Consider the following 24209-nt stretch of genomic DNA (forward strand, 5'->3'; position numbering starts at 1 on the left):
GTGAAATCCACACTTGTGATACCTCTGCCTGCTCTTTTGAATGTCTTTGAGTCACACTCAGCCCTGATATTGCGGTCTTTATGAAAATCCTTCATTTCTGCTATGGTTTGGATACCGTGTGAGTGTGCCCTCAGAGTTCGTGTGTTGAAAGCCAGGTCTTCACTGGAGGTTATGGGAAGAGGTGGTGGGGCCTTTAACAGGTGGGGTGTGGTACTCATCATTGGTCTTTTCCTTACTATAGCTTTCCACAGGTTCCTACTCTCCCCAGCGTGCTTTCATTTGCCCTGAGGTCCTCACCAAAACCAAGCTAATGCCAGTGCAATGACCTTGAACCTCTAGAACGCTGAGCTATTGTATCTCTTTTCTCATAATGCTATTCATAATGCTTCTCATGGTACTTGAGTGTTTAACTGTGGTAATGGGAAATAGACCAAAACACTTTCTCTTATTGTTTAAAATTGGAACCTTCTACTCTTGGTAATCCTGACCATTTGTCTCTGCTTTATTTTATGCTTTACCTGTGATGCCTTATTAACTTACTTTATTAAATAAATAATATAACCCATTAGTAAGCAAATACATTTCTTAACCATAACTCAAGTTCATAAGGCAGACTTCTTCAGGGACTTTGTTAGTGAGATTTTTACATTTTAATATACCAAGATCCTTAATTGGTCAAGCTATGCAATTTTCAAATTCATTTGAAGAGAAATCTATTTAATAGTAACCCCAAAATTGAATGTAGTTGGCAAGAGAAACATTGAAAGTAAGCCAAAATAAAAAGATTGATTTTAAAATATGAGGTTGGAAACAAAGCAGAAATAATTACTAAACTTAAAGTTCAAAACCCTCTGAGTAAAAACAACAAAAAAATATTTTCCATCTAGATTGAAACTGAATACTTTTTACATTGATTAAAAACACATTTGGGTACTGACATGAAGAAGAGAGATTATACTGTAGTTTCAAATTTTGGAGTTTCATTTAGATTTCCATTAACAAATAAAATAAACACTTCTGAACAGACTTAATAATATGCTATGTGATGATATTGTGCAAAAATATTGATGAAAAATCTCCAAATTTTAAGTCAAAAATGATTTTTGCTTAGTTTTAACTTTGCATTTATGTGAGAAGCAGACAGGGGCAGAGAAAGAGAAGTGAGTATGTCAGACAGTCAAACATTTCCCCAAATACAATGGCTAACTGCATTATGCCTAAGCAGAAGTCGGGCCTCATACCCAATGAGGAACTCATTTACTTCATGCATTTGATAGGAAGCCCGTTACTTCAGTCACCAGTACTGCCTTCCGGGGTCTGCATTATCAGGAAGCTGGATTCAGAAGTCATAGATGAGAACCTAACTCCAGAATTCAACATGGGACATGGGAATTTTCACTGGTTTCTTAACTGCTAGGCCAGATGAAAAAAAACAATGGTATTGAAAGGATGTAATGCAATGAAGGGACATGTAAATGAAGAGACATGTGTAGCCAATGAAAGAAGTGTGATTTTGATTGTTTAAGATTTTTACAAACTTTAAAAGAAATTATTGTTTGAGTAATTATGACAAGATTTTACAAAAAGGAAAAATGAAACACCCACAATCCTAAGAATAAGCATAACAGTTTTCATTTTGCTTCTTCCTTCCTTACTTTGTGCATAGATAACATATATATTTTTGCATTTATAATTATAGTGATTAAACAATTTTATAGTTGCTTTGTCCCATGTAATTATGTTCTAAGCATTTTAACATATGTCATAGAATTTTCGTAATACTTATTTTTAGTGGTGGCATAATATTCCATCAAGTAACATAACAAATTTCTTAAACATTCTTTTGCTATTGGCAATTTGAGTTTATTCAAAGTGTATTTTAAAAAATACAATTGTAACATTACTAACTAAAGGTCAGTATTGTGATTTTTTTCAACCTTTTTGCTATATGCTAGTCACAATGAAAGGATTATCAGGAGTTTTAAAGAGAAGGGAAGTGACACATTAAATCAAAGTAAATTTTAAGCATTTGATCAACAGACATAAGACCGAAGTGATTGTTGTAAATTGCATGTGTATAGAAATTCTGGATTCAAGGTGTCTAATTTCTGCCTCTAGTCCATATCAGCAGGTATAGCCTAGGAAAATCAACTTCATCCTGTTGTGTCTCTGTTTTTCTATCTGCAAAATGGGTTCATAATAGTACCTATTTTATCAGACTGTTCTGAGAGTTAAACAAGATGATATCTGTCAAACACTCCAAATAGCCCCTTTCCTATCTGTAGTGCTATGTACACAGCATCTCCTTCACTGTGAGAGTGGGTTTTTTGCTTTTCTGTAGCTCACAGGGATTCTACATACAAGCAAGTCAACCAGTGAAGTTTAGGATATTAAACACAAACAAGACCATTTCTTAGTCAGAAGCGCCTGGTTTTGTAACTAACATTTTTTTGTAGTAGTAGTGAAAGACATGTCAGGTTGCTTAGAAGCAATGAGGTTCTGAGTTGTGCAGAAGTAGCAAAACTAGTATATTCCCCAGAAAGAGTATCTGGCAATTCCTTTTAGAAATGTGTGGAGTATCACTCTGTCTGCATCATCATAATATTAGTCTTTACCTACTGAACAGCAACCATGAGCTAAGTCAAGTACTTGGACATTTTAAAAACACAGTGCTTCCTTCAAGGAAGTATTATATTATTACTCCTATCTTTCAACTCAACAACAGACTCTGTAAGGTAAATGGACAGCACAAGTAATGCCCACTCCTTGGAAGTAACTAAAAATTATTGACCAATCCCCCTCGTGTGAAGGCTGGGAAAACAGAGCGGCTGTAAGACTGAGTTCTCCTTTCTTGGGTTTCCAGTCTCCCAGGTTTACATCCAGGGAAGTTATATCAAATGCATTTAGTGTTTCCTTCCTTTGGCCCTCTGCAGGTACGAAGATGGATCAGGAGTCCCATGGTCAGTGTGGATAAGCATCCGAGCCCCAGCCTGAAGTACACGGGCCCCTCGGGGGTGCCACTGCCCCCAGGGGAGCCAGACTTGGAGACAGCCTTGTGTCAGATATGCCTGGGTGATCACGCTTTCCAGAGGGGAGTCCTTCCTCAGGACAAGGAGTCGTGCTCCTGGGAAATGCAGCCTGGATGCGAGGTAAGTTCATTTTTGCTCTATTCTTCTGGAGGATTTCAAGCCTTTGTGTTTCTTGGATTTATGCCATGGTGTATGTTTCCGTGCATATTCACAAAGCTTCTGAAGGGTTATATAATTTTGAATAGAAGGTGACCCACTAAATTCGCTGTTTAAAAAATGGACTTCATCTCTTAGAGCAATTGAGATTGACTCCAATACTAAGGGGAAGATAAGAACAGTCTCCAGGGAGCTCCATCTCTTCCTCCCTGCTGCAGGCTTCCTTGCTATCCATATACTACATGACACACTTATTACAAAAGTGAGCCTGAGATGGCAAGGAGAAAGCCTGGATCCCAACCATGAAGACTCCCAGACCTTCACCACAAACTACTAATACGAGCAACAAGGACTATATCCCAACTGCCAAGGAGGCCACAGGGAATTGGATGCCCTCGGAGGCCGAGTACTCTGAGGTCACCCACCCCTAACCGGAGCTCCCGCAGGGGATGGAAGAAGTCCAAACACTACCGCGCAGAAACCAACGTCATCGGAATGACAACCAGAAGCCCTGAGCGGTCCGCAGAAACAGAAGAACAATAAACGTCCCTCGGGATCAGGGAGGAGAGCTTTCTCTGGACCGAGCCTGGCTCCACCTCTGGACCCCCACCCTCCCTTGCAATGACCATCAGGATCGCTCCGAAAACCCCTCACAGCAAACAAACAATCATACAAACTAAAAAAAAAAACCTAAAATAAATAGACAAACAACAAAAAGTAGAGCTTGAAATCCGACAGGAAAGAGCTGGCATGGATTGGCTAATGCCTCGCTGGGTAGGACACAAAGATTAGTCACTCCTTACCATGGTGTTGGGGACTTTCCTGCACACCCCCCCCCAAAAAAAAAAAAAATGTTCTGCACCTTAACTGCTGACAAATGTCTTGTTAGAGTTACAAGCCAGTCTAGATTATCCTAAAATCTGCCAAGATCAGTAAAATTAGACTTCAACACAACAAATGGCTAAATACTAAAATGAAACAGACACGAGACAGCTGAATGGTACCTTATAGCCATTTTAAGGTATATAGCAGCTGGTCCTGTATATGAACTAAAATTGAAATGTCAATGAGCTAATCATAGGTTGTGGTTAAGAACTTGCTTCTTTTTTGTTTTGTATTGTTTTGTTTTGTTTTTTTTTAACATACTGGTTACGCAAAACCTTGTCAATTCCATAATGTTACAAATTGCTGTTAATGTTATATTGAGACTCTTAATTGACTGGGATGATATTCTACCAGCTCTGACTTTGGACCAGAAATGGTCTCCCCAACAAACTGTTCAACCCATCTGGACAATGAGTAGCTGGACTCTATGCTGGGTATATGTTTGCAAGGAAAGAATCTTGATGGAATTTGAACTGTAATACTGCATCAAGGTGGAGGAATCCACCAGGGGGGAGGGGTGAAGGGAGGGGTGGGGGGATTCCCAGAGCATATGAAACTGTCACATAATGCATAATAATTAATAAAAAAAAAAAAAAAAAAAAAAAAAAAAGTGAGCCTGCACTGACATGTCATTAATACCCAAAGTCCATAGTGCATGTCAGGGTTAGCTCTTGTTGCTGCAGGCTGGACACATCTGTAAACACACAGATCCTCACTGTGACATCACACAGAGCCTTTTGATTGCCCTAATAAGTCCTTTACCTTCTATTGCTTATCCCGCCTCATCCCATCCCCTGGTCTTTTTATTTGTTTGTTTGCATAGATTGGATTTGCATTTTATGGCATGGCATAAAGTTGGAATCATACAGTACATTGTACTTTTACTCTGTTCTAAGACTGATGGAGGTATGTGTTGGTCAACTAGAAATTCCTCATAAGTTGGCTGATCTCCCAGAAGATCAATTCTTAGATAATGTAAGATACATATTATACTAGTCATGTATAGGCTTGTTCCTGCTGCTGGAATTTTTACTTCAACATGATTTTACAAATTTATAGAATGCAGTTTACTAAGTTTATAAATATTCACATTTTTATTAAGACTAACTTTTTGTGCCCCTCCAACTTTTTTCCTTTTATTAATTTAAAAAAAACAGATAATTAATTTGTCTTGCAGTTTCTAAGATTTTTTCAACTGGAGTTTGAACGTAAAATTTAATTAGCCTTATATTTATTTTATTTACTTTGTAAGCCATCAAATGTATTTTTGTTATTTTTAGTAACATCATGTTGCCATAAAAACACACTGTTTAGAAGAGAAAGCATGTTATTACAAAGCATACCTAGTTGCAAGTGATCTTCTAAAGTAAGAATTCTAAAAGTAAGAATTTCCCAATGTTAAAAGAATAATTTTGCCACCAAAATAAATGATTGAAAACACTGAAGCCAAGTCTGTTTTAAAATTGTTACATCTGCTTTATTTGAATCACAGAGAAACAGAGTTCTTCCAGCCATTGTGCTCACACTCCGAATGCCCAGATAAACAGAGTGGTCCAGGTTGAAGTCGGGAGCCAGGCATTCAGTCAAAGACTCCCACTTGGGTGACAGGGATCAAACTACTTTAACAATCATCTGCTACCTTCCCAGGGTGCACATCGGAAACAGAAGAACTGGGACTCAAACCAGACACTTAAGATAGGGGAGATACAGCCTTCCCAAGCTTTAGCTTAGCCTATGTCCCAAACGTTTACCATAGCTGAGTTCTTTTTAATTCAGGGATAGTGCATAAAATGTTCCTGAAGCTGATTCTTTGTGGAAATGTTATTGAAAACTCAAACAAGGTAACCTATGAGCAAGTTCTCATAATCCGAGTACCAGGCAGTGGCCAGTGTTGTGACTCACAGGGTTAAGCCTACATCTTCACTGCCAGCATCCCTATCAGAGAGCATTGACTGTAGCCCTGAAAGTCGCTTTTCTAGTTCCTACCAGTGCACCTGGGAAAGCAATGCAAGGTGATCCAAGTGTCTGGCCTCCCTACTAAAGCACCTGCTGGACCTGGATGGAGTCTTGGGCTCCTGGCTTTGACCAAGCCCAGCCCTGGCTGTTAAAACCATTCGTAGACTGAACCAATAAATGAAAGTTCTCTGTATCTCCATCTCCATCACACTGCCTTTTGAGTAAGAAGTAATTGTTTATAAAGTACCACACAGGCATGTATTATTATTATTTTATCAGGTGATTTGCGGATTAGTTAACGCTGAGAATCGCTGCAGAAGGCTGTGATGTTTGGGTTAGCACTTTGTTCATCCATGAACCTTTGTCATGCTTGTTTAGCCAGGCCCTGATTCAACTCCAGATTGGTCATAAAAGACAAGAATAGATTCTACATCAGGGCTGGCAAACTTTTTCGGTGATGAGCCAAAGAGAATCTATTTTAGGCTTTTTGGTCAATAGTGTCTCTGTCACTTCCTTTTGGCCATGGCCTCATAGGAAATGCAGCTACAGAATAGTACATAAACGAAAGAGTGTGGAGGTGTTTGGATAAAGCTTTCAGCTGGATCGATGGTCCTGGTTTATAAACTTGAACTCCTGGAGTCCCAGAAGTTTGCCAATTCCTTAAAGACTATAGCATGTTTCATAACTCAGAAGCAGAGAGAGGGCCCCACATGTTCTATAAAAAGCACTCGTGCCTATTGCTAGGTGTTTGCAGGACAGCCTATTGTACACTCTATTCATAGAGACTGAGAATATGTTTGTTAATGAATAAATGGAAATCCACATTAGAGGAAACAATACATAATTGGGAGGAATTTAAAGCAACATTGTATTTTGTCTATTTTCCCTCATGTAACAGGTAAATCCTTCTCTGATTTATGAGAGATTACTAGGTTTTCAATTATGGTGGCTTTTTTTCTTAAGGTCAAAACCAATCAAGGAGACACATTTTAACAATCAAAAAACAAATCTATCTAACATGTTCCTATATGAATGAAGCAATAAAACACTTTCTTTAAAAAGCAATTCTTTCTAAAAGATTGAACTGTGTGGGCAGAAGATGAAGAGCTTGTGAGTTGTAGAGGCCCAGAATGCCCTATTATGGGCGATTTCAGGAAAATTATTATTTCATCCCACCTGCTCAGTAGTTCTTTAAAAATTGAGATAAGATATGTTAACTATGAAGCTTCAAAGTAATTGGCAAATGAGGTGGAATTTTTAAAGTAATTTTGGAGATGTGTATAAAAAGTGACCTGCAGTCAGGCAATCCATATTCTGGTGCCAGCGTGGCATAAGTCAGCTGGTGTGTTGTCAGGTGGAGTCATCACATGTCATAAACGTCTTTAGCAGAGACTCAGTTAATTAGCTCAGAAGCCCCTGTCAGTTTAAGGCCCCAGAATGGAAGCCTGCTAGCCTACAAATGAAAATAAACTCTGCATTTGGCATGTAAAAATACAACGTGGAAAGTAAAGCGAGAATGTTTTAACTGAGAAAGAACAAGCATGCACATTTTTAAAGGATAGTTATAGGAGTTTTTCCTGGGAGGGGGTTAAAAATAGGACATTCCCATTGCTACCCTCTGTGCCTCCAAATGGCTAAGACTCAAATTGCCATGGGGTTGTGCCAGGCCTTACCCAGAGGCCGATTAGTGGCCTTTTCCCTTGGAAGAAACTGGGCTTATTCATATGACAATAAGTCACCCAGAAGAATAGCAGTGTCATGATGTCACTAGTGGTGTTTTCTAAAACAGATTATTTATACATTAGGCAGATCTTTCCGAGAATGAAATAAGCAAGATGATAACAAACAGCTGTCACGCTTTCACTAAAAAGTGCATGTCTAGAACATACGTTGTAGTGTGTGGCCTGACCCCAGCTCATGGGCCACCGAGACCTGGAAGCTGAGCTTCTTCGGTGGATGCATAAGGACTTAAACTTTGCAACCTCTGTCCTACCCCATGTCTGAAATTTCAAGGTCAGTCACAGCCAGATCAATCCTAATGAAAGCAAGAGAAAGGAGTGCATTGGAAAGGAAGCAGGGAAGAAGATCCGATGTGAAGGAAATCAGAGGCTTGGGTAGGAAGAGCAGCTTGCTCATGTGTGGGCATCTCTCTTTCCTATCTTGAAAGACAGAAAAAGTACAAGCGCTTCAATTTATAATGGCATTAGAAAAAAAGACTGTCATGATATCTCACTGATCAGAGAGAGTTACAAATCTCAGACAAACAGAAGGCAAACAGGATGATCTGGTCCATGAAGAAACCATAGCAAAGAACTGCTACGCCGGACAGGGACCTTGCAAGTTCATGTGTTCAAACGGACACAGGAACCGGTGGGGCTATTGCAAACGAAGTCTAATATAGGAAAAACCACTGCAGAAATATGAATATCAGGCAAAATATGAACTGTAAGGAGCGAAGAGGATTTATATCACATTGGTGGAAGAAATCAATTAAGAAGACAAAATATTCACATATCATTATGCACTTAATATAAGGTGAAAATGTCTAATTGAAAAACAACCAGTGTGAAAGCGTGGTGGTATAGCAAGCTAATCTTCTGCCTAAGGCACTGGTATCCCTTATGGGCACTGATTCAAGTCCCAGCTGCTCCACTTTCTATCCAGTTCTCCTCCAATGGCCTAGGAAGGTAGTGGAAGATGGCCCAAAGTCTTGGGACCCTACACCTAAGCAGGAGACCCAGAAAAACTCTTAGGTCCTGATTTCGGATTGAGCTGAGCTCCATCTATGGCCGCCAATAACGGAGTGAACCAGAGGGTGGAAGATCTTTGTCTCTCCTCTCTCTATAACTCTTTCAAGCAAAAATAAATCTTTTTTTAAAAAAGAGGAAACAATGGAAACACAAAGGAAATGAGCAAAATTATATCTCATAGTAGAGATGTTTCTTTCATTTACCTTCCAGAAATTGCCAGTTCATAAAGACAGGAAATAAGGTTATAATTGAAATTAATGAAACAACTAACCAAATATGGTTTATGCGAAGACTTTTATCTAATAAACAAAAGATACACATTATTTTAAGCAACTATGTAAGTTACAAAACAGACCAAAAATTACATCATGAAGAATATCTCATCAAATTCCAAAAAGCAGATATCATGCAAACGCCTCTGGCTGACTATAATCTGATAAAATTAGAAAGCGAGAACAACATGAGAGCCAACCAGCATCCCTGGCCAAGCCACCCACTCACAGTCCACGATCACCCTTCCTAAGAATAACTCTGAGCTTACAAAGGAATGAAAGAAAAGGAAAAAACTATTTCATATGCTCATAATAACCACCAGAGAAATACAAATTGAACCAATGAAATTTCTGATTTATTTTAATCTATCAGAATATCAAAAGTTGAAATGATAAAGTTATATTGGTAAAAGTATGGGCAAAATTGCTCTTGGTGGAAGACTTTAATGTTCCCCTATTAAAAACTTTTAAATCCCGGACAGCAGACTCAAAACCATTAGACATTAGCAAAATCTATAAAGACATACAGAGCGATCCAAGAGCAATCCTGACAGCCTCTTAACAGGAGGTCATATGCACAGAACAGGAGGGAATCCCGAGTGGAGCAAGAGGACAGGAGGAGGCTTGTATCCCAACCCTGGAGACTCCCATATCTTCTCCAAGGACCATCAGTATGGGCACCAAGGACTATATCCCAACTGCCAAGGAGACCATGGGGAATTGGAGTGCCCTCGTAGGCTGAGAACTCTGAGGTCAACCATTCCCTATTATATCTCCCTCACGGGATGCAATAAGCCCAGATCCTTCCTCGCAGGATCTAATGTCATCAGAACATCAGGAGTCCTGAGTGGTCCTCAGAAACAGAAGAACAGTAAACTTCCTTCGGGACTAGGGAGAGGAGCTTTCTCTGGTCCTTACTTAGTTCCAACTTTGGTTCCCCACCCTCTCTTACAAAAATCAGGTTCACTCCGGAGTCCCCCCAAAATTAGATCAGATAGACACAGACCAATAAGGAAAGCTTAGAACGGACAGGAAACAGCTTATACTCCCATATACTTTACTAGGTAGGACACAAAGATCAGTTACTCCTCACTAAGGTATTGAAGATTTCTCTGTACACCCCTCCTAAAACTGTTCTGCTCCTCAATTGTTAACATATGGCATGTTTGAATTATAAGCCTGTTTAGACTATCCTAAAATATGCGAAGTTCAGTAAAAATCATGCGTGAATACTATAAGTTGCTAAATATATAAAATGAAAATAGACATGAGACAGCTGAATAGTACCCTTTAGCCATTTTAAGGTATATAGCAGCTGGTTGTGTATAAACTAAAATTGAGATGCTAATGAAGTAGTCACAGGATGTGGTTAAAAATTTGCAATTTCTAACATATTGGTCGCTCAATACCATGTTAATTAACTTCATGATGTTGTAAATTGTTGTTGAAACTGTGTAGGGGCTTTTAATTGATCGGGATAATATTCTGCCAGCTCTACTTTCAGACCAGGGATGGTCTCCCAATGAAACTGTTGAATTTATCTGGACAATAAGATGCTGAACTCTGCATGGTCCATGCCCGCAATGACGGAATCATAACTGGATATGAACTGTACTACTGCAACAATATGAAGGAATTCAATATGGGGGGCTTTTTAAAGGGGTTTGGGGAATCCCAGAGTCTATAAAACTGTGTCATAAAATGAATTAAACAAATAAATAAATATGAAATATCTTTTGGAAAAAAAATTTTAAATTCATGTGTGAGTCCACAACCACCCAAAATAAATTGTTCCATGTGATAATTGTACCAGTGCTTATGGTACAATTTTGGAACTGGTAAAAAAAATGGAAATATTACTGTATAACAAGATTGGAAACTCAGAATTATTTACATGACATATCTGCAGTATACAGAAGGTAAAAATAATGAAATCTGTATATATCACCATAATTCAAGATATAGTATGCTAGCAAAATAAGTTGACCATGAGAAAGTATACAGCATTACCACATTTAATTTTTTTTTTAAAGATTTATTCATTTTTTATTACAGCCAGATATATAGAGAGGAGGAGAGACAGAGAGGAAGATCTTCCGTCCGATGATTCACTCCCCAAGCGAGCCGCAACGGACCGATGCGCGCCAATCCGAAACCAGGAGCCCAGAGCCCCTTCCGGGTCTCCCACGCAGGTGCAGTGTCCCAAAGCATTGGGCCGTCCTCAACTGCCTTCCCAGGCCACAAGCAGGGAGCTGGATGGGAAGTGGAGCTGCCGGGATGAGAACCGGCACCCATATGGGATCCCGGGGCTTTCAAGGTGAGGACTTTAGCTGCTAGGCCACGCCGCCGGGCCCACCACATTAATTTTTTAGCAGCTTTGTATTACTTTTTAAAAAAGATTTATTTATCTTTATTGCAAAGTCAGATATACAGAAAGGAGGAGAGACAATGAGGAAAATCTTCCATCCAATGATTCACTCCCCAAGTGACCGCAACAGCCAGTGCTGGCCGATCCGAAGCCAGGAGCCAGGAACTTCCTCCAGGTCTCCCATGCGGGTGCAAGGTCCCAAGGCTTTGGGCTGTCCTCGACTGCCTTCCCAGGCCAGAAGCAGGGAGCTGCCAGGATTAGAACTGGTGCCCATGTGGGATTTTGGCGCGTTCAAGGAGAGGACTTTAGCCACTAAGCCACCGTGCCGGGCCCAGCTTTGTATTATGTTTTTTATTACATTTCTTCATTTATTATTTGTTCATTTACTTATTTGAGAGAGTAAAAGAGAAAATAAAAGTCTTATCTTCTGGTTGACTGCTCCAAATAATCACAACAGCCTTAGCTGGGCCAGAATGAAGCTGTTACTCCATCCACATCCTCCTATAGAGGGAACCAGAATTCAAGGACTTGAGCCACCACCCAGCATCACCTGCTGCTTCCCAGGCACATTTAAAGAGAGCTGAATCAAAAGCAGAGTAGCTGAGACTCAAACTAGCACTCCAATACGGAATGCAGGCCTACTTAACCCTCTCCATGACAATACTGACCTTGAAATATTTAATATTTCTTTCTCCAGTCTGTATATCTACGAGTGCATATATAAATACAAATAAAAATATTTGAAAGTATATGTCAAATTGAAATGGTGATGATCATCTTCCAGCATTTATATGTTGAAGATGATTAGAAATGACAGAGTACAACTTTAACTTTTTCTCTACTGTTTGAAAGTTCTAGAAGCATATTAATAACACAGATAGTATAAGTTTGGTAAAATGACATGTCCACCATAAGATTCACTTGTAGAAAGTCATTAAGTAAGGGTCTACTCAATAGCTCAATTGGCTAATCCTCTGCCTACAAGCACCGGCAAAGCATACGGGCACCATGTCTTGGTTGCTCTGCTTCACATCCAGCTTCCCGAATGTACCTTGGAAAAGCAGCAGAAAATGGCCCACAGTCATGGGACCTTGTATTCATGTTGGTGACCCAGAAGAAGCTCCTGGCTCCTAACTTTGGACTGGCTCTACTCCAGCCACTGTGGCCATTTAGGGAGTAGAGCGGCAGATAGAAGATTTCTCTGTTTCTCCTTCTCTCTGTAAATCTGCCTTTCTGATAGAAATGAATCAATCTTTCTTTTAAAAAGTGAATAATTACAGTTCTACCCTATTGGCAGGAAGTCAAGCACCATCACAAAGATGGTTCACACCATGAGACTTCCATCACTCTAAAAAAAGACACCTGGGTGGTCGTGTTGTGGCTTAGCATGTAAAGCCACCACCTGCAATGGTGACATCCCATATGGACAGCAATTTGTTTTCTAGTTGCTCCTCTTCTAATCCCTACTCCCTCTCCCAGCTCCTTACTCAAGGCCTAGGAAAAAAGTGGAAGATAGCTCAAGATTTTGGGCCTCTGTACCCACATGGGAGACAGATTGAAGGGCCTGGTTCCCGGTGATGGCCTAGCCTGGCACTTGGCCACTGATACCACCTGAGCATTATGCATGAAAGATTCTCTGCCTCTCTCTCCTTCTCACTTTTTAAGTCTGACTTTCAAATAAATAAGTCTTAAGGGGAAAAAAGATGTCTGGAAGAAAACAGAGGCAGACCCAGTTACACTCCTACTACATTATAACACTACTATGTGTCAATTAGCTTTCTCTGGCCTGTGTGACGCTGTGTGCCTGTCCATTTATACTCTGAGATTATTGTGGCAGAAGAAACTAATGTGTCTATAATCTCATCTCTCCCTGAGTCTTGGATATGGTTTAAAAGTTCGTGTGCTGCTTGTTTTTCTTTACCTTTATTAGCTAAAATCAAACTTTTGTTTGTCTGAAAAATGTGAAAAGGAGAGATTAAAGACAGTGCCACAGCCGGCCAGCTGTAGCTCACAGGCATTCCAGAGAGACTGCGTGCCACAGACTCGTGGCTGACTCCCACGGAGTTGGCTCTGCCATGCAGGAGAGAGTTGGCTGAGTGAGGATTTCCTCAGACTTCTCTGCATTTCAATTGAAGGCAATTTGGAAGCTGCTTAGTCAGCAACTGGAAACTGAAGCCAGGGCCCTGTGTGCTGTGTTTAAGACCTTGGGAAGCCAGAAGCTTCCAGAAGAAGCCAGTCAACATGTAGAAGTTATTAACCACAATACTGCAATTACTACAAGTAAAGGAATTAACACAGCCTTAGACATGACTCGGTCTGAGGTTGCTGTTAGTTCCTAGCCTCAGCAAATCACCAAAGATAACAATAAAAGGCATCACTTTTTAAAGATTGCATTTCTTTATTTGGAAGGGCAAGGGACACTCCTTGAATGCTTGCTATGGCCAGAACTGGGCCAGGCGAAAACCAGGGGTCCTCATGCGTGACAGGAAGCCAAGAAGTACTTGCGTCATCACTTTCTGCCTCCCTGAAACAAGCAACAGGAAGCTAACTCAGAACTAGAGTGGCAGGATTTTCAAACTGACTCTCCACTATCAGACACCATCATTCCAAGCAGTGGTTTAAAGTACCTAATCTACTTCGCCGTAAAACAGGCCCCTAGGAGGCAATTAAAAAAAAATTTGCTGGGCCTGACGCAGTAGCCTAGTGGCCTTGTGCAAGCCAGGATCCCATAGGGGCACCGGGTCTAATCCCAGTGGCCCCACTTCCCATCCAGCTCCCTGCTTCTGGCCTGGGAAAGCAGTCGAGGATGACCCAAAGCCTTGGGATCCTATACCTGCGTGGGAGACCCAGAAGAAGTTCCTGGCTCCTGGCTTTGGAACGGCTCAGCTGTGGCTGTGCAGTCACTTGGGGAGTGAATCATTGGACGGAAGATCTTCCTCATTGTCATTCCCGCTCTCTGTATATCTGACTTTCCAATAAAAATAAATCTTAAAAAAAAAATTGCTATTGTTTTAATTGAGAGGTGGCGTGAAGAGACAGAAGCTAGAAGCCTGGAAGCCCACCCTCCTCTCACGCGAGGCAGGGGTCTAAGTCCTTGGGCTCTCTCTTGTTGCTTTCCCAAGTGCGCTAGCAAGGAGCACACTGAAGCACAGCACGTACGACTGGAATCCTCTCTCCACTGGGGAACGGTGGCAGTCCGTAGCAGCCTGAGGTGCTGCCCCACAGCACCAGCCCTCTTAGAAGGCACTGTCAATTGAATAGACTTCAGACACTTCCAGGGTGGAATCTGACCCAGCTTACGTGTTCTCCATGTCAGAGGCTCTATCTCTAATCCCAGGCTGCAAAGCTCCAGGAGGGAGCTTCTCAGCTGTGTTGTTGCTTCTCAGCTCGCTGGAACGGCTCCTTTGAAGTCCAGGGAGCTTATGCAGTACCGGTCAGCTGAGGGATGGTTTCCATACTGACTGGCTTGCATATTGTCTTGGGTTTTTCTGATCTTCTTTTTAAAAAAGAAGGCCTGGCTAAGAGAAAGTGAACCCAAGCCACCTTTTCAAAAGGACTCTTAATAACCCTTCGCTACATTTCCATCCACTGAAATGTAAAAAAAAAAAATTTTAATCAAACCATTAACCAGTTTATCTTGCAGAATTAGAAGCGTCCCTCCATCTCCCATTCCTCCCACCAGGTTGCAACCACTGCCAAGAGAAAACAGCTCCAAGAAGCCATAGAGAACAATGTCTCTCTTCCTTTATATATGACAAAAGGGAGGAATGTAAGGAGTTATTCGAATATCCCACCCTGGACCCGGCGCCATTTCTTCTTCCTCACAGCTCACGAAATTCGCACTAGTCTAGCCATCCACCAATCAGATGTAACTTGGCATTCCACCTGAGAATCCCACCCCCAATCTTCCAGCCCCTTCCCCAACCCTGCCCACTCGCCAATCATCCCTAGGCATTCACCTGCAGCCACCAATCCCCTGGGGCCTGCCCTCAACCCCTCCCAATCCCTGCCCCTACACCTTGCAGAAAAAAAGGGCCCCCAGGGGGCTCTCTCTTCTTCTGGCTTCCCTTCCCCTCCTCCCTTTCCCCTTCCCCCTCTTCTCTCCACCACCTCCATCCTGTTCCTGCCCCACTGGAATAAACCTCCTAAGATACCAAAAAAAAAAAAGCTTCAGGAAAATATATACTTAAATCAGCCAGATGGTCTTATCAATTTATGGCCTTTTTGAAAATCTGAACCATAAAAAGTTTTATGAAGCCTTTGGGGATTGAAATAGCCATGCTTCGCACTGCCCCCTTCCACCAGCTCTCTTCTCTGAATAGGGCACAGGAGAGTCAGGAGTGAGAGCTGCTGGCTTTGATGTTAATCGCTCACAGGAGTCCTTGTTCTCCATCAACTTTGCATCGCTGTCCTTGAGAAGGTGCTCATCACATGGCATCATCATTCCCTGTCACTTTGTCTACCTGCATTGCGAGCAAGTGGACCCCTTCTGTCTAGGACCAATGTTCTTTGCCCAGCTCTGTTGTGAGCAGACCATGTGGAAGTGCAGAATAAGGAAAGCCTGGTTCCCTCACAGTGCTGTTGAGAGGAGGGAAGTCAGAAAGCACATAAGGAAGAGTTTGAAGGAAAAAAAAGAAAGGAGAAGAAAAAGAAAAACACATTAGAAGCAGTGCTAATTGGCGAATACCTAAAGGTCGGTTAGAAAGCTCAAAGACTTTAAAACTAAGTATAAAGACTAAAAACTATCAACTCACCAAGCTTCTACATGTCTGTAGACATGTCAAATAAGGAATACTGCCTGAAAAATATCGTCTTGAGAAACATGAAAAGCTACTCATTCAGCCTCCCCCCCCCGGAAGTGAAATTCCCTCTAACTACAATGACCAAACTTATGTGATGTCACTGCGCCAGCCTCTGTCCCGAATGATTCGTTAGATGAAATTTCCATGTTCATATTTTATATATCTTTTAATATGAATATACCAGGTTTATGTAATTCCTTCCTGATTTTTTTTCTCATGATCTTTAAAAATTATGTAGAATTTTTATAACTATCTCATTGGGACGTTTAAAAGTACTTTCAGTAGAACAGTTCTTTCTCTTTGTCTATCTACCTATTTCCCTTTTCCTCAACATACGATTCTCTTTGTTTCTGAATCTCTAACAAACAACATAGTAGCATCAATTCCATTTCATTTATATACCAATTGATTCTATTTTTTCATGTTCACAATTCTTCTATGTCCTCAAAGACCATGTATTTGTTGCTACTGTGTATGTATCATGTTACCCTTTGACACTCAGCATTTATTAAACACATTTATTAGTTGTAAGGTAAATGTCATCATTTTTACCCACACGGGTGCTGGTTTGTGTCCTGGCTGCTCTACTTCCCATCTAGCTCCTTGCTTGTGTCCTGGGAAAGCAGTCAAGGATGGCCCATTGCTTTGGAACCCTGCACCCATCAGGGAGACCCAGAAAAGGCTCCTATCTTCTGGTTTCGGATCAGCTCAGCTCCAGCTGTTGTGGTGACTTGGGCATGAACCAGTGGATGGGAGATCCTTCTGTCTCTCCTCCCTGTAAACCTGTCTTTCCACTAAAAATAAATAAATCTTTAAAAAAATTAATGACTTTTAAACATTCATTTTATCTAAATAAAATGTAAACTTAGAGGAAAGGAGGAGCCTAGAACTCCACCGGGTCTCCCATGTGAGTGACAGGGACCTAAAAGCATTTGCACCTTCTTCTGTTGCTTTCCCAAGCACATGAACAAGGATCTGGATAGCAAATAGAGCAATTGAGACTCGAACTGGTGCTCAACTGGAATGCCAACACCACAGGTGTTAGGCTTAACCCACTACAGCACAACACTGGTCACTAACAACGTGTATCATGGTTAACATTACATCAAATTGCAACAATGCCTAAACTAGCCCTTTTGTTTTATTAGGTGATTTTCCTTCTTCTGAATAGGATTTCAAATTAAGGAGTCTTTTTCTCAATTTGAATAACCTCAGGACTGTTTCAACATCACTTGAAATTGTCAAGAATGGAGTAGGTTCAAGGTAAAAATGGTACTTGTCAAAATACTTTCCAGACCAACTTAAAAATTAACTCAATAAAAAATGCTACCAATGCTGTATGAAAAAAAGCAGTCCTAACCACACTGCATGCCTTGATGATTGCTGGCATGGCATGGTGTCATGACTGTTGACTTGATCAAATGACACTTTGCTGACTTGATATGCATGTCTCTGGTTATCAAAAAAGATAAGAAACCTTGGACTTTTTAATTTAGCATTTGAATCCCTCATGAGATTGTTTCTTTTATTTTTCTGTATTGAATTTTGCATGTATTTTCATAAATTTGTACGGATTCTTTTCACTTAAAAACTCTTCCAGTTCTATCTATAGCAAGTTTTTAAAAAGTTTAATCTTGATTATTAAATTCAAGATCAAATCAACTAGATCTATTGGGGCAGGGTGGGGGGGCTTCTAAAAGAGAGAATAGTTGTGTTGGCTGAAAGTGAAAATCAATACACTGTCTTTCCTGAAAAAGGTGCCGAGCAAGCTGTTCCCGGCAAAACAAGACAGAAGGGCTGTGCATGAAACGAGAAGTGTGTAGCCTGGGCTCGTCTTTCTGTCCCACATACCTGTCTGTTTCTGAGCAGGCAGCCTCATCAGCAGGAAGCTGGGGGCTCCTTGTTCAGAACACCTCAGTTTTCCCAGTTCTGTTCCCAGGACCTTTGCAAGGCAGTGGGTCTCCTCCACCTGTCTGACTCGGCTCCTTCTACCCTGAAGATTAGGTCTGGAATCCTGAGAATTCTCTCAGGCTCTGGAGAAGTGCAGACGGAGGCGGCAGACGCCTAGCTTACCCTCTCCGCTCTAGGCATCATCATGAGCACTGCTTTGTCTTACCACTGAGATGGGATTGGGGTCAGAACAGGAGGTGGAAGAGCTGATTCCCTCACGAGGCTCACTCCATTTTCATTACATAACCTCTGCTTGAGTTACATCCCCCTCCTAATGCCGCATTTTCAGTGATGGTTTTGGAAAAGAATAAGAGACCCAATCCAGGGTATTTAGAACATAAAATATCCTACAAAAACCACCCCTGGGCCTCTTAGAAATCTCTAGGCAGCAGTTACAGTTACCCCTGGGTTTCCGTGTATTTTGCTGGCTTTTGTTGTATGTAACCAAATCTTTCCTGTTTTTAATTAAATTTAGTCCTTTTAGTATAGTCCTTCCCAGAAACCATATGGCTATTTTCCACTAAATTAATATCCCTGATTCTTAGTAGTTTTGAGATCTTTAAAATTTTTAAATGTGACTTTTTACAAACCACTGAAAATCCATAAGCCAGAAGAGAATGTAAGGGCAAAAGCAAGGCTTTGTTGCATACCAGCAGACATTTTTGCTATTATTGTACTTTCCCTTCAAAGTTTATAAATTACATTTTTTCAGAGACTGCTTATGAAACCATAGGATTTATCAAGTAACAAACCTGCATTATAAGCTATTTTACGAAGTATAAGTTAACCAAACTTATGAATATTTGGAGAAATATTTATTAATAATTTCTTAAAATAGTATAGCTAAATTCAAGAATATAACTCTGGAAAGCTTAAAAGACTCTTTGAATCTTCTAAAGATAAAGGAAGGAACATTTTTTATGTCACCTTGATATTTCTTATTCATATAAAGTAGATTGCTTCTTGTTTATTCTGGTTACCCACAGAATTTTGGATAAACACCTAAATTTGCCAAGATACATATTGGCCCCTTGTGTTCAGGATAAATAAATTATTCCATTTTCATCGGTTGCTGTTATTACATTCCTTGTCTTTTTGAATAAATGAATCAAACTCTTCCTCAGCAACATTCTTGCAAAACTCCATTTGTGTGATATCGTCTCTTAAAGGAATCATCATAACCATTAGAAATATACTGATATTGTGTAAGTGACTCAGCATTACTCTGTAAATTTCTCTTGTCAGCCTTGACTGTACATGAGTGCAAAAAATATTAGAAATCTCTTTGAAGTCAGGCCAAGCTCCACAGTTTGCTCTGCAGCTTTAGTTTTCTTTTCCAGTGTCCACCAGTCTTGATAGCTAGAAATACACAAATCTATTCTCAATTCACTTCTCTTTACTCCACTGGAAATTCCCTATTGCTTTCATTATCAGTTGACTTTCAAATGATCGTTTCAAGAGATTTGCCCTAAATATCTACCTGAGGGGAAAAATGTGATAGCTCAGCACCTCTGGCTTCGTTAGATGAACAGCAGATAGATGAGTTCCTAATTAAATAGCATAGCAAGCAAAGGTCAGCAGTCCTTGTAGATGGGGAAATACTTAAGGTGTTAATTTGGCAGTATAGAAAGAAAGAGAAAGAGAGCAAGAAAGAGAAAAAAGAGAAGGAAAGGGAAAGAGGGGAAGAAAAAGGAAGGGACAGAGGGGAAGGGAAGAGAAGGGAATCATCTTCCAACCTTCCACAGAGCTTTGATTTGTTCTTTCAACTGGTGTTTTTCTCAAGTTCTGTTGTAGGTTTGGGAAATATCCTATACAGTGCTTCTGAAAGAGGGGGAATATACTAACAAATAATCAGACAGTTATAACAGACATTGATAAGTGCTACAGTAGGAGAAGATTTAGGTTGCACATGAGAGTCCCAAAGGCACTGAAGATTTCCCAGGAGTAACAAAATCTAAACTAAGATATGAGTGATAAGTAAGAGATAGGGAAGGGTTCAACATTCTAAATCATTTCCATACTTTCATTTGTAATAATGATCCAATGTTCAATGGGTCAATGTTCAGCCACAGAAGTGGTTATCAGAAGGAGAAAGCAATGGGTGGGAGAGAGTTGAATTCCAGAAATTCTTCCATTGGCGATTCATGGCCCTGGATGAAAGTTTAGTCTCTGACCCTCTTATGAAAGAAATGTGTTTGAGATTTAATACAATAAACTTAATTCTTGTTTTTGCAAAGACAAGTGAGGAGTCCAGATTTGACAAAAGGTAATATTAACTAAAGAGTCTCATTCTTGAAATGGAAAAAATGGTTGAAAGGGGAAGTCTGGAATCACAAATAAACTTTGGTATTTACCAAGTTTATGGTTATTTAGTAACTGAAGGAAAGACATAAAATAAAGATATGAGAAAGCTGTGAAGCTTCAAAGAAGGTAGTAACTGAAGGATGGGAAGATAAAGAGAGAGGGAAAGAGAGGAAGCACTTTGGGGGTGAGACTGGATTGCAGACTGAGATTTATTTTCTGTTTGACATGAAAACTCTTGGTCTTTTAGAGGGGCAGTACCTGCCTGGGTTGAAAGGAATTGTACTCATAAATGCATAAACAGAGAATTATAACAAGAAGAGCAGATTTTTCTAAGATGCTTCTACATGGTATCATACTTCCTTGTATGGGAACATAGCATTACTGACTCGGTGTCACCGTTCAGTTATGGTTTGAGTAACATTTGCTACTATAAAACGCTGGATTTGTGCTGATCTGTTTATACTCTTGCATAATTTCACTGAAGACCAATGGATTCATTTTCAATGAAACTGGAAATCTAATCTGATTTCCCTTGGGCATAAACAAGTAGCCTGTGCATTTCAGGATGGTACACTGATCAACTATACTAATCAGAATTCATGGCTCATGATGCACATTTAAAAATAGCAGTATTTAAGTGCGGTTTTTTGGAGGGATAAATTTTAGCCACTGAAGAATACATATATTCCAGTTTTCTTCATAATTGAAATTATTTTAACAGCTGTGAGAATTCATGTATATTGAATATGCAAGCACAAGTCAGTCATAGGCTTATTGCACGGATTAAGTTTAAAAACCATGTGCATTTTTGTTAAGTCTCAAAACAGACTGGCAATGGTTTTCACGGAAGATAATATTTATATAGATAAGGTAAAAATGTGAAGGATGAAAGATATTTAAAGCAAAAAAGAAAATTACAAGACTGTACTGTGAATGCACAACCTAAAAGTTATTTGAATGAATGGCATGAATTGTACAACAGAGTTGACTCTGGATTCTGTTTTCATGAGCAGGATGGTCTGTAAATCAGTACCATGACTCATCGGTCTCATGCTCATTGGTGCATCAGCCTAGCACCTGCTTTCTCAATCAGTCACATCACATTCATATCCAAACACAAATAACCGTGTTATTAACCCCAACTACTCAAACTAATCTTTTCCATATTGAAAGGCTAGGCAAGTTCAACAAACATATTAGAGTTCATCTCTTCCTCACACCCTAGTTACTGTGCACTTAATTCATTTAAAAAATGTATATAAAACACTGCTATTCCTTTCTAGTCAGTATCTCAGAAGGGTCGAATGACATTCCGAGTTCTGTGTTTGTGGCTTTAGGTGCACCACATATAGATAGATAAAATTTACCAAAGATCACAGCAGATGTGACCCTGAATTGAAGCCATGTGACAAGCAGCCACATGCCACCCTAACCAGTTAGGGGAAATCCAAACTTCTCAGTAGCCACACAGGATGTTTCTTAAAAAATGGATTTTCCCCTCTCAGAAGACTTTGCCTCTTCTGCTTTGAAGTGTGTTCAAAGCAGGTCACAGTTCACTCTGTGTGAGCAGCAGGTTGATATATGAATGGTGCAGTGGAAGTAAGATCCCCAGAATACTTCGTCAGTCTATTCTGTCTCTGCACATGTCACCTGCTGTTACACGTTGTTTTAGAGAATTTTAGGGGTGGGCATGGTGGCACAAAGGTTTAAGCCACCAGTTGGGATGCCCACACTACATCTCAGAATGTCTAATTTGAGTCCTGGCTTTCCAGCTTCCATCCCAGCTTCCTGCTCGTGCACCTTGGAGGCAACAGATAATTTGCAAATACCTAGCAAATATTTGGGTTGCTGCCACCTGTACAACAGACTCATGGAATTCTGTACTCCTAATTTTAGCCTGGCTCAGGTAACAGATAGAAGATCTCTCTCTCTCTCGCTTTCTCTCCATCCCTTCAACATTTGTCATTCTTTGCTACTTTGCTTTTCAAACAGACAAATCTATTATGAAAATTATTAGATCTTTTATGTACTATGTATGGTTTGGATATTAAACGCCAGCTCAGAGCCTCACTTTGACATGAAGCAGCTGTATCCTTTAGGTTCCCACTTATAAAATGAATAATCATACAAATATAGCAGGGTTACTGTGAGTTTTAAATGGGAGAATCTAGGGCCAGTACTGTGGCATAGTGGGTAAAGCCATTGCTTAAAGCACCAGCATCTCCAATGAGTACCAGTTCAAGTTCCTATTGCTCCACTTCAAATTGAGCTCCATAATCAGGTACCCGGAAATGCAGCCGAGGCAGGTCCAAGTGTTTGAGCTCCTGAACCTATGTGGGAGACATGGAAGAAGCTCCTGGCTCTTGGTTTCAGCCTGGCCAGGGCCAGATAGTCCCAACTATTTGATGAGTAAATCAATAGAAAGCCTCTCTCTCTCTCTCTCTCTCTCTCTCTCTCTCTCTCTCTTTCTTTCTCTCCTCTTTCTTTCTATAACTACACCTTTTATGTAAATAAAACAAACCTTTAAAAAACATAAGAAAATGTGTGAAAATTGTGCTTCATTTTGTTTGCTTCTGTTCTGCTTCTATTTAAAACCCCAACTACCATGAGACTTTATCTTATCACGGGGTGTCTATTTTAAACCGCACTCATTACCTTAAAGCCTTTGTCTTATGTCTCTTTGTTCATCCAAATGAGAATTAGAAAAGGAAAGAGAGATCACAAAGTCCATCATCAAATGAGTTTGTGGGACAAGTGAGATATTTACTAGACATGGTGTGCATTTCTTGGCTCCGTGACATTTTATTTCCTTATCTCCTTCTCTTTTTTAAAAATAAGTTATTTTATAGGGAGAGGAACAAGTGGGGGGTTTTTTTAGGTTTATTTCTTTTTATTTGAAAATGTAGATTTACAGAGGAAAGGAGAGAGAGATCTTTCTTACACTGGTACATTCTCCGAACGGCTACAACTACCTGAGCTGAGCCTATGCAAAGCCAGAAGCCAGGAGCTGCTTTAGGGTTTCCTGTGTGGGTGCCTAAGAATTTGAGCCATCCTTTGCTGCTTTCCTAGGCCATTAGAAGGGAGTTGGACAGGAAGTGGAGCAGCAGTGACTAGAACCTGAGTCCATATGGGATGTCAACACCACATCAGGAGGATTAGTTTGAGGTACCACTATGTCAGCCCCTGCTTATCACTTTCAATAAATTACAGAGAAAGCTGAAGATTCAGTTTGTCTTTCTCTAAAACAAAATTTTTTCCAATTCCCACCCCCACCCCCCAGTTCTGAAGGTTATAGCTCCTCTAAAGGTCTTTTATTGACAGAATCTCAAAGATTATTTGTCTATTCCATATGAAGACTTGAAATGCTCTCATAGAAAAATAGCTTCACTAGCATTTAATCCCTCTGGATAGCACCCCGTTTGAACTGGAAGATTTTCCACATATTCTCAAGAAAAACTTTCTTAAGCAGGTGTGTTCTTTTATTTAATTTCCAGGCAATACTTGCTGCTTGGAAGACTAAATTATTATGTCATAATGTGTAAATAAAACCATGTTTTATTTTCTTTAAGGTTTTCTCAAAGCTGATCTCATCATTTCAATCTCATCAAAACTTCATTCTCTTCATTTATACTCATGGATAAAAACATAGATGAGTTTAAAAACATAAATAAAAATTATCTTCCATTGATTAGCAACTTCTCCAGCTTTCTGGAAACAAGTCAGGCAGTATAATTCAT

General features: G+C 40.1%; 1 protein-coding gene across 1 annotated transcript in view; it reads left to right on the top strand.

Moving 5' to 3' along the window:
• SGK1 (serum/glucocorticoid regulated kinase 1) overlaps window positions 1-24209 on the top strand; it is a 122231-nt gene that overhangs the window by 35018 nt on the left and 63004 nt on the right. The window contains exon 2 of the mRNA XM_004587248.3: window positions 2934-3149. Coding sequence (XP_004587305.2) covers window positions 2934-3149 — 216 coding nt within the window. The remainder of the gene's footprint in view (window positions 1-2933; window positions 3150-24209) is intronic.

The sequence above is a fragment of the Ochotona princeps genome, chromosome 1 (assembly GCF_030435755.1).
Source record: "Ochotona princeps isolate mOchPri1 chromosome 1, mOchPri1.hap1, whole genome shotgun sequence".
Taxonomy (NCBI): Eukaryota; Metazoa; Chordata; class Mammalia; order Lagomorpha; family Ochotonidae; genus Ochotona; species Ochotona princeps.